General features: G+C 34.5%; 2 protein-coding genes across 2 annotated transcripts; one reads left to right on the top strand and one right to left on the bottom strand.

Annotated features, from left to right (window-relative positions):
• Positions 1-1,685: 1,685 nt before the first annotated feature.
• Positions 1,686-6,698, bottom strand: LOC146167065 (stabilizer of axonemal microtubules 3-like). Its single transcript, XM_083390863.1, has 5 exons — positions 6,498-6,698; positions 5,682-5,882; positions 4,333-4,622; positions 3,657-3,868; positions 1,686-2,153 (listed from the first exon to the last, which is right to left on the bottom strand). Exons 1-5 carry the CDS (start codon positions 6,621-6,623, stop codon positions 1,963-1,965), a joined length of 1,020 nt encoding a protein of 339 aa, XP_083246989.1. The 5' UTR covers positions 6,624-6,698; the 3' UTR covers positions 1,686-1,962.
• Positions 6,699-10,152: 3,454 nt separating this feature from the next.
• Positions 10,153-11,723, top strand: LOC146167066 (uncharacterized). The gene has a single exon (XM_083390864.1). The coding sequence runs from the start codon at positions 10,204-10,206 to the stop codon at positions 11,089-11,091; it is 888 nt and encodes a 295-aa protein (XP_083246990.1). The 5' UTR covers positions 10,153-10,203; the 3' UTR covers positions 11,092-11,723.
• Positions 11,724-11,726: the final 3 nt, after the last annotated feature.

The raw sequence follows: 11,726 nt of genomic DNA on the forward strand, positions 1-11,726 counted from the left end.
TGTTTGTGGATCATTTTGGAGACAATTTTTTTGTTTTTTTATTATTTTTATGTATTAATATATCAATGGTTTCTTCTATATAATTATATCAATGTACCATGAGCATTAGGGTTGTCAGGTGTTTTCGGATCGGTGCCGATGCAATCTCAAATTACTGTCGGTATTTCTGCTATGGTTTGTGATCTTACTCAGTGATTCTTCCTAAAAAGGTAAATTTATCAAAAAATACTAAGTTAGCAAAGGCTTGCGTTTGTTATATAATTTGTCAGGGTTATTTTTTAAGGGTGGTTAGGCAAAGTAATTGGGTTATTATTAATAGGTTTATTTACGTTTACGAGGTTAATTTTCGTAATATTATATATTACACTTTGATCTGTTGGTTTTAGGGTGTACTTTCCCTTGACTTGTTTCTGCAAGCAAAACAGATATGGGTCAAAAAATTTCCTGCTTTCACCTTTGACTTACAAATGCAGATTGGGTAGTTAGCCAAGGGATACATTTTCTGTTATGATTTGTTTTATAAAGACTATGCAAAAATCATTTGGTTCAGTCTTAACAACCCCGCCCTCTAAAAAGCTCCTTTGATAAACAAATACATACCCCAAAACTTTTCCTTGAATTGTTTCTGCTAGTCAAAAAGATGGGCCGAAAATTTTAAGCTTTTTACTATAACTTTACTTATTTGAAGGGGGCAGTTTGCTAACGGATACAATGTTTTTTAAAATTCTACTATGTCTACTTTTTCAAAAATACCAAAGCACGCCAAAAAATCGTGGGCGACAGCTCCTCTTGACTGTCAGCTCATGAAGGTCAAGTTAACCCAAAATAAAAATATTAATTAGCGTCACAAAACGCTCCTAACACCCCCACTTGCTGAAGATTTTCATCCAGGGCGAAGTCGCATTCGGTTTAACGGGAGAAACTTGCAACAACAACCGGGCGGAAACGTAGACTTCTGGCAAGTCATGGATGTGACGTTACACTAAGGTTAGTTCTGATGACGTCATGATCTTACGGTACCGGTGGTGCGATACATGCGTCTGGCGTTAGCGTTAGATGAATTGCGATTTTTAATACTTTACAAGGGTATTAAAATGTAGATGACATCACCGTTTTGTGACATCACTGCCGGTATACACTTACTACGTCACAAGAGTTTTTTTGTCAAACCTATCTTTAGAGTACCATGCAGTTATTTTTTAACTCTCTCGAGTACCATGCAGTTGATTTTGCAGTTATTTCCCGCCTCATAGGAGAAACTTGTAAGCATTTTTAACATAAAGCATGATTGGGAATCCTAGAAAAGAACTGTATGGTAAACTCCGTGTAACGACTCAGTCAATCGATTTCTTGGAATAAACAACAAAGGATTACCACGCTCTCCAAATAATGTCGCTCCTGACATTGTTAAATATCTAACGCTCGTATATTTCTTGCTTGGTTTTATCGTCCCGCTATATAAGCCTATATTTTTATTTATTTTGTGCTGTGTAGCTTCAGCGATTAACTCCAAGTCTAGGACTACTTGTTTGTCCGAAAGATCTAATTGTAATCTGACTATTAATTGTTTGTAAAACGCGGGTTAAAACATAGTTTTGTTGTTATAAATAAACACTCACTTTAATTGTTTTCCAGTTAACCCTAATACTTAGTGTACTGGAAAGGGGTAATTGCAAAACTAAGTGCAACATTTTATTTTATTGGACGAAAACACAGAATAAGTGACGAAATCATTAATTAGACTAATTAGCTAAATTGTGGTTCGATATTTAAAAACAAAAAATAATTACAATAAAGGCAAAAAAAGTCTTTATTTACTATGTGCATTTTAGAGGCAGCATATCTTATCTGCTATCAATATATATTTTAACTTGAGTCAATAAAAAACATTTTAAACGATTAGATCACAACGCAATTGTAGTAATAAGAAATAAAAGCAGGAATCATCTCAGTTTAATAACGTTATGTGACAGTGACAGGTCTGCCACCTCCATACGTCATATACTCTGTCTTGTACATTTTCGGGATGGTCATAATCTCTTTTGATCCTGGCTTGGCAATAACCCAGGGTGAATCAATTGGACACGAAAATATTTCCTTCACTTTAACATCAGATGGTTTCTTGTATGATTCAGTAACCAAGGTAGTCAACCCTAAAACAAAAACAGACTTACATTTTTTCTGTGCCCTTTGTTTCGGCTTACATAAAAAACAGATTATACATCTAGCAGCCAATTTTTATGATTTTTAAATACCTAATTAATTTCAAGTTTACCAACTAGTACAGTGCTTCTCAAACTTTTTTCGCGGCGACCCAAATATTAAGCGTAAGTATGACGACTGAACTTTGGCGACCCAATTGTTTGTTATTGTAAGCGAAATAAAAACTAGCTTCTTGTAAGCGAACAAAAAATAGGCATTAGCATAAAGAATTTCAAATTTTAATAATTATTCTAAGACAGGGGTCGGCAACCTTTTTATAGTCGCGGGGCAAAACCAAAATCAGAAAGTTTTCTGCGGGCCGCACAAAATGCAACTAAGAATTGTGCTATTAAAATGTTAGAACAATCGTGATTAAGGCGGGTCTTGCATCTTTTTTGGAAAAAAACGTGTTTAATTATATTTAAGCAGGCAATAAAGTATTGGCACAATGCGTGAACAAAAAGCGTTTGTTTGGTTTAAAATTCGAGTTCACGCGGCGTCATCCATAGCCTACTAATAAAAAGTGTAATGAAACTACTTTGAGGTAACGCGAGAGTTAATCAAGCTCAGTATTTCTTAAGTTTTGTAAGTCAAGGCACACCTGGCGAGCGAAGCGAGCGCGATTTTTTTTGCTATACCGACATTTCTTTTAAATTTCTTGCAAGTTTTTATTACATTCCTAAAAATAAAAAACAAGATAATGTTATAAAATATTAGTCCGATTTTTTTAATACGTTTTCCGTTTTTCCGCGACGCACTTAGCAACCTTCCACGGCGCAACGGTAAAGAAGCACTGATCTTTTTAAAAAAACAGCGTCTAAACGTAAACAAACCGGACGCAGTAAAAAAGATCCTACGCGCGAAGCGCGAAAAATTTTCGCACTTACCAAGTTAAAATGCTCAAAAAGTATTTGAATTGGACTCGTGTCTATAGTTTGTCAAAGAGGCGGCGGGCCGGATGAATTACATCGGCAGGCCGGATCCGGCCCGGCCGTAGGTTGCCGACCCCTGTTCTAAGACAATATTTGTATCGCTTCCTTAATTTTCTTAATCGAAAAATTTTGCTCAGAACCAATCTCAATTAGTATAAACATATGAACTACTGCGGTCGGCGACCCAACCAAATCAAACAGAGAGCCAATTTTGGGTCGCGACCCATAGGTTGAGAAGCACTGAACTAGTATGACGGTTCTCAGTTTTATTCACCTGGCACCCTTTTGGTTCCTTAGAATTATACAGGACCCCATAAACTTTAAAATAAGGAAAGGTAAAACAGATCACGGTAAACCAATTACTCTAACAATTAAATTACTACTCTTACATACTAATTGCTGTACACAAGCTGTCAAACAATAAGTGCGGACCCCTTGAAACTTCCAAACTTATCCAAGTTTAGAACCACTAGCCTAGTAGTTACATCATAGTTCAAATAAAATGTAGTTTGCTATCATTACCATTATGTGGCACAGGGACCATTGGCCTGGGTAAGCGGGGTATCTTGGTTGCCGATGGAAACCAAGTAGGGTCTCGCAAGGGGTGACGTTCCCTGGGCACAGAATCTTTCGGAAGTGGATTTTGTTTCGAACCATGGCCCCATGCTTTAGGGTATTCTTCACATTCCCAATAAGTGGAAGCGTCTTTCTTTGGGTAATCAAGCAATTCATCTCTGAAATGGAAGGTTGTAGTTTGGTTGTTTTAGTTTTACATATATTCCAGGTGTTTATTTAATGCAGCGTTTTTTAATCTGTTTTATCTGGCGTACTCTATTGCTCAAATTAATAGCAGCCCATGTAAAACCAATAAATTAATAAACAAATCACACAACAGTAATTTTTTTTTTCAAAATCAGTATTCATACAAACTATTTATTGTACACAAGCTGTTATATTTTAATTACATTACAGACTTCAGTTTGAGAGCCACTGATTCAATGTATAACAATAGGTAGTAAATTTGATTGAAAAAAAAAAAAAAATACCGGTAGTATATAAACTATTTGTTTTAGAGTCAAAAGTTTTACCATATTTCATGTTACATAATGCACTGTATTTCCTATATTCAAAGAATATAGCATGGATTTATAAAGTAGTCATAGCAATCCCTAATATGGTAAAATAAACATATCCTCACCTTTTATATGACCTGAACGCCTTTTGAGATGAGCTTAAGTAAACATCATTAAGGTTAAGTGTTCCTTTGTCGCGTATAAAAAAGGGCTTTGCAGACATCGCTTTATTTTGAGTGCTTGCAATAATTTTTTGGGAGGGACCCTTTTTATGGTGTTGTGACAAGACAAAGGGTTGCGGCCCTGATTTGTAGTTTGTGTCCAGTGAGAGACCGGCGGATCCATTGTATTTCGCCTTCATTTCAGACGACTGATATCCCATCGTTAGAGGTGTCCTCCATTCTCTTACTTTTAACTGAAAAAAAAACAGTTTTGTTTCGAAATATTCATTTTGGTTGTTTCCAGGTGCAAATTTGTAAAGAGTACACAATTAGTTGTAAATAGGTTACAAAGACTTGTGAATTACGCAACTTTACCTTATGTCAAACTCAATAACCTTGCAATTTTACTTGACTGAAAAACAAAACTAAAATAGGCTGCCTACTTTAATCAGTTTAATAAATATACATTAAAATAGAGTTTCATGTATAGGTCTTGCTGTTTTACATGCAATCTACAGGGATTCTCACACAAGCACAATCTTAGAAACTTTATGAGAACTTTTATATTATTCAATTTATTATATAATTTTATTTATATGACTATAAATGTATGCATCTTTACTTATATAATCTTTGCTTTCTGTTTTTGCTACATTGCCTGTTTCTTTCTGTCAGTATTACAAAACTTTAAAGCTTTGAATCGAGAAATGATACCTGTAGCAATTCAGTGTAATCTAAGAAGCCAACACACCTGTAAATGACGTGGATGTCTTGATCTCTTTGTTAACATCTTTCACTGTATCTATAAACTTTTGATCTAAACTTTCTGACATGACTTTGTAAATTTGGGTTAGCAAATAATTAGATTATGATGTCATCACTGCCTTTGTTTACTAATTCTGATATCCAATCACACTGAGTACTTCCTGTTAACTATTTTTTCTTGGAACTCTTGAAAATACATACTCTGCAGACTGCAGTTATTTCCTGTTAGTTATCATTTTCCTGGCATTCTTGAAATGCATATATCTGCAGTTATTTCATTAATGCTAATTGGTGGAATTTATTGATATTATTTGTAGTTAAATAGACCAAATAAGTGTTAATGAAGTAATTGGGTCTCAAAAATATTTAGGTAGGAAGTACCAACAAACAAAATTATTGAACCAATTTAAACATATGAGCTATGATAAAACAAAATCAAATTTATTGGCATAAAACTTAAATTGCACTTTTCACAAACTTTAAAAAACGTAGAAATATTGCAGGAAAGTGGTTTTGAACGACCACTCTGTTGTTTGAAGTACCTATACCTTCTCAGTGTTGTCCTTAATGTAGTGAACCTTCCAGGACCCAGGGGCCTTCTTGTATGAGGGATGGGCCAACACCCCACCCATATGCTTGTAGTTGTGTTGGCTTCCACTTGTAGTGTCATAATGATTTATGACCTGATCATTGGGTGTAACCTGGTCTTGAACAGTGAGTGGCGGTGGCAAGTCGTCATTGATTGTTCTCTGCAGAATAAAAAATAAAAATGTGTGGGCCATTTGGTTTACAATTAAACAAATAAAATTAGAAATCGGAGAAAATTTTATTTAGTATTAATGTTAGTATTTATAAAAGGACCAAATATCAAACAAGAGGTTCTGGGTTGTACATGCAAATATAAAATGACTTTAAAGTTTGGAAACATACAGCGGTATTTTATTTGTATCGCAACAATGCATAATGAAAAAATCTGTGCATATTACCTTTGAAAATTGAAATTTTGTATATATGTTTCCTATTTTTTATATCAGTTGTACAACTTGTCAGATAATAAAGTTACAACTTAAATTTTGGTTGAAGCCCTTGAAATAGATTGTACAAGTGTATTGGTAAATTAGCTGTTAAATTATTTTTAAACTGAGTTTTTTGGTAATGAATATTGGAAATAAGTTGTTTAATTTTTAATTCAGTTATTTAATAGTTAATATCTATATATTTTATGAATTAAACTTTTATTGCTAAGCAAGTCCCCACGGTTTGCAACCCATAAATATGTGAGGTTCAAAATCAGTATTCAGAAAAAAAATATTTCATTTCCAATCTTATATAGAGCGTTATCCAGTAAAACATTTTGCACTTACTCGAAAATTCGACGGAGGAAAATAATATCCTTTTGAGTAGTAATGGCCTCTTCCGGTGCTGGTTAAGTTTAAATCGTGTCGGTTGAATTCCGATCCGACTTCACCGTGTCCACGACGTAATTCCATCACGATTTCTTTTAAATGCACTAAAATATAGCAAAAACAACAAAAACGGGACACAAACTTCTGAACAATTCTAGCTTCGTACGTTGCTATAAGTAACCAGATACCTCAAATCCAATCAGCGAAAAGCAAATTTGTCAATAAACGTTTGAATGTTAGCATTCTATGAAAAAATGACAACCAGCGCAGAATAATCACTGCTGCATTCATAAAAATATATTGTGTCGTGGCCGAGGCTAGTTGTGATATGAATAGCACTTTAAAGAATAATTTCACCGCCATAACAAACTAAACAATGAGCCTGCAAGTTACAGAAACTCCAAGTAGGTACGGTATCCAGACACTACTTGCCCAAAGAAGCAGACGCCGAGAACGAACGAGAAATGTTTTTCGGGACTTAACGTTGGTCCAAGAATCCTATCACTTTTTTAAAAAAGGCGCTAGAGTCTAGAATCGTGGTGGGACCAGCGCCAAGCCCTGTTCTGTTATAATATAACAACAACGACCACCGATTTAGTTTCTGGTTAATGTCCCAGTAGCAGTTTTGCATTTTACATTTTAAAATTAGGGAGTCGAACCGCTTGATTATTCCGGTTCAGGTTCGGTTCGGTTTCAACGATTGTTTTGGAATCCGGCTCAGTTTCGGTTTGGAGCAATTTAAAAGTTCCGGTTCAGCTCCGGTTCGACTAAATTTATTTTCAAAACCGGTTTATAAAGTTCCGGTTTGGATACAAAATGTGGGTCAATAATTGTAAAGAATAATATTTAATTGCAACTCGGATTAAATTTAAGTTACGTGACGTATTAAAAAACAAGCAGCTGATTATTGAAATATCTGAAAAATAAAAAATTAACGTTTTATTTAATTAATATTCATTTGTTGTATAACATTTCGAAAATGACATAGCTTCACTCTGCAAAATACAAGTTGTGACGTAATGATGTGGTGAACCGTTTTTGTATACAGGTTCGGGTTCGGTTAAGGTTCAGGTTCTTTCAAAATATTCGGTTCATTTCCGGTTCGGCTCCTTAAAATCTTACATAAAGCGTTTCAGGTTCGGTTACGGTTAAGAAAAATTTAGAACCGGTTTATAAAGTTCCGGTTCGGTTCCCTGTTTTAAATGTCTTTAAGTATACTCATTTTTTGTCAGACTTAAAATGTTATGACAAAAAAGATTAACTCCCTGGATGTAACATAAAGTAGTAACCTGTGAACTATTGGATTGTCACGGTTCAATAAATTAGGAGGTTCGTAATAGTTCACTTTATTTATAAAACGTTTAACTTCTAAAGTTTGTTTATAATTACTCATGTCAAAAAAATTAGGAATTAAACTCAATCGATGATTCTGGTTTATGATTTTGCTTGTAAAGACGTTGTTTTGGTTTTGTTTGAAAAAAAAAAACATTACAACAAATCAAAATGTTTTAAATTTTTCAATTCTAATGCAAATGAAATTGATTTTTTTCGAGGCTACTCCAATGTTACATATATTTAATTTGAACAAAACCTTTTTGTACATTGTGCTGAACCTGCAGTTCCAATCCAGTCTATAATGGTGGCAGGTGCACACCAGATTTTGTTCATAAAAAAATTTGGGCGCTTACCTGAATTGGTATATTGCACACTTTAATTTAAAAAAGCTAAAATTTGGTAGGATTTTTAACCCAAGGTGTGTAAAAAAGATTTGGCGCTCTTTCACTGTTGTACGTAAAAATTAATAAAATTTTTTTTTTATTTAAATGCTGCATACCACAACACATATTGTTTGGGTTAGGGTGCGGCTTAGCGTTTGGTTGAGGGTGGGTCAAGTTATTATTAATAATAAACATAATATTATATTACTTGTAATTGACCCACCCTCAACCAAACGCTAACCCTAACCCAAACAATATGCGTTGTGGTATGCTGCATTTGAAGAAAGTTTTTTTTTTATTAATTTTCACGTACATAAGTAAAAGAGCGCCCAAAATTTGGTTCTGCTCACACAATATCTGGTGCGAAATGCCATGAAATGCAGAATGGGTCGCGACTGCTGCACTTTCACTATTAAGCTATAATCCAGCATGGAAGTATGAAAAGTTCAACCACAATTTTTTTAACAAACTATACCTGCACCCATTTTCCCATACGTTTTAGTAGCGTAGTGCAATTTTGATCTTAGTTGCAAACGGTCACCCCAATTTTTTTTGGCCTTTCTTACACAAGATCTCGTCAATATCTGCCATACTTTTTAGATGGCGCTATTGTTGGCCCTTGCAGTGCGGACCGACGCTAGCCAAAGTCTTACACACTCTTGTATTTATATTAATCTAGAAAAACAGGTCGCTAAAAATACCTGTCCATACCTTTTGAATTGTAGACATTTTCTAGAGTCACTTCACTTAGTTGATGTTGCTCGTTGAATACCAGATTGAAAACTTTGGACTTTGGGCAGGGGAGATGATTTTGCAGCCTGAAATTGAGCGACTGTGATAACATTTTCGCCTGAATTTGCGCGTTATAATAACGTTATTTGTAAAATTTGCGCGGCTAAAAATAGAGTCTTACTTACTTTCCAACCTGGGTTGAATATTGACAATTAAATCTCAGTACACACAACTACACAAGAGCTGAATGGAGTAGCTAGTAGAATAGCATTTTGATCACAAATACTGCACTTTATGTTGGTCACATGCACAATTCTAAGCAGCACAGTGGCAGAAATTAATATTACTTAAGAAATCAATTTTTTTAGTCTGATTCTAAGCATATTAAGCAAAAGTGACACCCTAAAAGACATTTTTGTTGCAATAAATATTTTGTGTTTCTTTTAAATTATTCAATATGAAAAATTGATAATAAAATAATTAAAACTCTCTGAAAAAAGTATTCAACTTAACTAAGTTTGATTTCAAAAAGGCACATAAAAATATAATTTTGTTAAAAAGATAAGCGAAAAGCACAATATACAAAAGGAAAGACATTTGGGCTTTTTCAGTGTCCGCGGTAGGACCATATATTTTTCTTTGGAAAAGAGAAACAACGTCTTAAAAGAAGATGTAGGGTAGCCCTAGCTGTAATGCTACTGCTACCCTCAACCAATTTATACTTCCTTTACAAAATTTTCATGAAATTTAAATATTTTAATGATTATGAAACAATGTTGTTTAGTCACCCTGTCAACAAACAGCATAAAAATAGACCTGTGTACAACATAAAAAAATATAAGTGCACCATACTAAACAAATAAAGACTTAACTGTAGTTTAATTATAGGCTTTGGTAAACAAATTGGATTTAATATTTTATAAATGGGTACAATTTGTGAGGCTGTAAAATTAAGTTAACCCAGTGTGTTCTAAAGGTTTACAGTTCTTATTCTACCAATGTATTATTGGTCAATTTTTATATAGATAATGTTTTATTTGCCTATTTGTAACATATCCTCAGAAAATCCCAGATTGTTTTACTCTGATTGATATATAGTGTTTTTTTACTCGTTAATCTGTTATTTTTGATGAAAACTGTATTTTAATTATTTTGTGGACCTCAAATAGACCTTTATCTAATTTATATTTCAACAAGTAAATTTAACTCTAAAAATGACTGATTCTGATCAAGAGCCAATAATTGCAGAAACCTATAATGCAAACGATCCAAGAAGACGGCTTGCAACTAAAAAGATTATTGGATTTGGAATCGTTCAACTTATTTTTGGTGTCCTGTCACTTTTGGCGGGTATCGGTTTGATTATTAACGACTTGAGACGTGACATCTCGGCCTATTGCAACAGTCAACACCATTATGATTACTGTCCGTTTTATTTCTCATATTTTGGAACTGGAATTTGGTGCGGCATTATTTTTATCATAAGCGGCAGTTTTGCAGTGAGGGCGGCTGTACTGAACACCCTGTGCAATACGATCACTCTTATGACCATCACAGCCACCGCCATTCCCTTTGGTTTGTTTCAAGTTGTTATTCAAACAGCTGCTTTGGTGCAAGAGGTTAAGAGCCCTGCTGAAATGAGAAGTAAGACCTCCGGATACGCAGCGATTATTCTTATCAGCACGAGCCTGCTGTTTGGTTTAATCGAACTTGTACTCTTGGTGCTCTCAACTGTCTATTCGAGCTGCCTAGCCTGCTGTCAAAAATCACCAGCCTATCTTGAGTTTGATCAAAAACCTGCCACTTATCAAATTCCCAACCAGTTTTACGGTTTTCAGAATCAAGCACTGCCACAGTTTTCTGCTTTTCCTAACCATCCGAATCTTGCACAAATGCAAGGGCACCAAATCGTTTATGGTCAACAGTTGGTTGGTCCAAACAAGCAACCACAAATGCAGCCATTTATGCTGGTCCCCCTTAACCAGATGCCCAGTGGTACACTTCCACCCCCAAGTTATGGACACTTGGTGGCACAGGGTGCAGCTGAAACCTTGGCGGCGGACAGCACCTCACCCCAAGTTACTTCAACAAATGAAGGATAATTTTTATCCTCAAAGTTTAACATTGGTTGCTGGTTGCAGATGGTCTTGAATGTGGTGCTAACTTTTCTTTTCTATTGTAAATGCCTGGAAGTGACGATCAGGAATTTCTAATGTTAGTGTTGGGTATTTTATGCCTTATATTTTTCGTTTGTTATCACCACTCTTCTTATTGGTCAGTAATTATTTAAGTTGGTCATCAACATTGTTACATTTACCAAACTCTTTGATATTTTCAGCTACGTATGAATATATCATCATGGGTTTTACTGTTCCAGGAAAATCCTAGTCATTGCATTGCTCTTGTGAATTGTACATTACCAGTTGGAACAACAACACAAGATTTTACCAGCAAAACATATGTTCAAAAGCTGTGTGACATTTTTGTGCTTAAAATTAGAGAATCGAAATAGAATTCATTTGAAATCACTTATTATTTTTCTTTGTACCTATTTTTATTGAGCTGTTAAAATTCTTTGTTGTCACTCCTACCATGGTTAACCATTACTCTATTACATTTTTTTATTCTAAACTTCTATTTGATTTATATAATCTGTTGTACAAAAACTCCTTTTGTTCTTAAACATTTCTGCGTATATATGTAGATTACAAATTCAAAATGAATAGAACTTTTACAT

This window comes from Ascidiella aspersa, chromosome 1 (genome assembly GCF_963924565.1).
Source record: "Ascidiella aspersa chromosome 1, kaAscAspe10.2, whole genome shotgun sequence".
Lineage (NCBI taxonomy): Eukaryota > Metazoa > Chordata > Ascidiacea > Phlebobranchia > Ascidiidae > Ascidiella > Ascidiella aspersa.

What these genes read in the sequence shown, in the direction of transcription:
- LOC146167066 (XM_083390864.1), top strand. Translation starts at nt 10,204, where the DNA reads ATGACTGATTCTGATCAAGAGCCAATAATTGCAGAAACCTATAATGCA.
- LOC146167065 (XM_083390863.1), bottom strand. Translation starts at nt 6,623, where the DNA reads ATGGAATTACGTCGTGGACACGGTGAAGTCGGATCGGAATTCAACCGA. An exon ending in GCGTTCAGGTCATATAAAAG is followed by an intron (nt 3,869 to 4,332) that starts GTGAGGATATGT and finishes CTTCCATTTCAG; the next exon opens with AGATGAATTGCTTGATTACC. An exon ending in GGTCCCTGTGCCACATAATG is followed by an intron (nt 2,154 to 3,656) that starts GTAATGATAGCA and finishes TTTTTGTTTTAG; the next exon opens with GGTTGACTACCTTGGTTACT.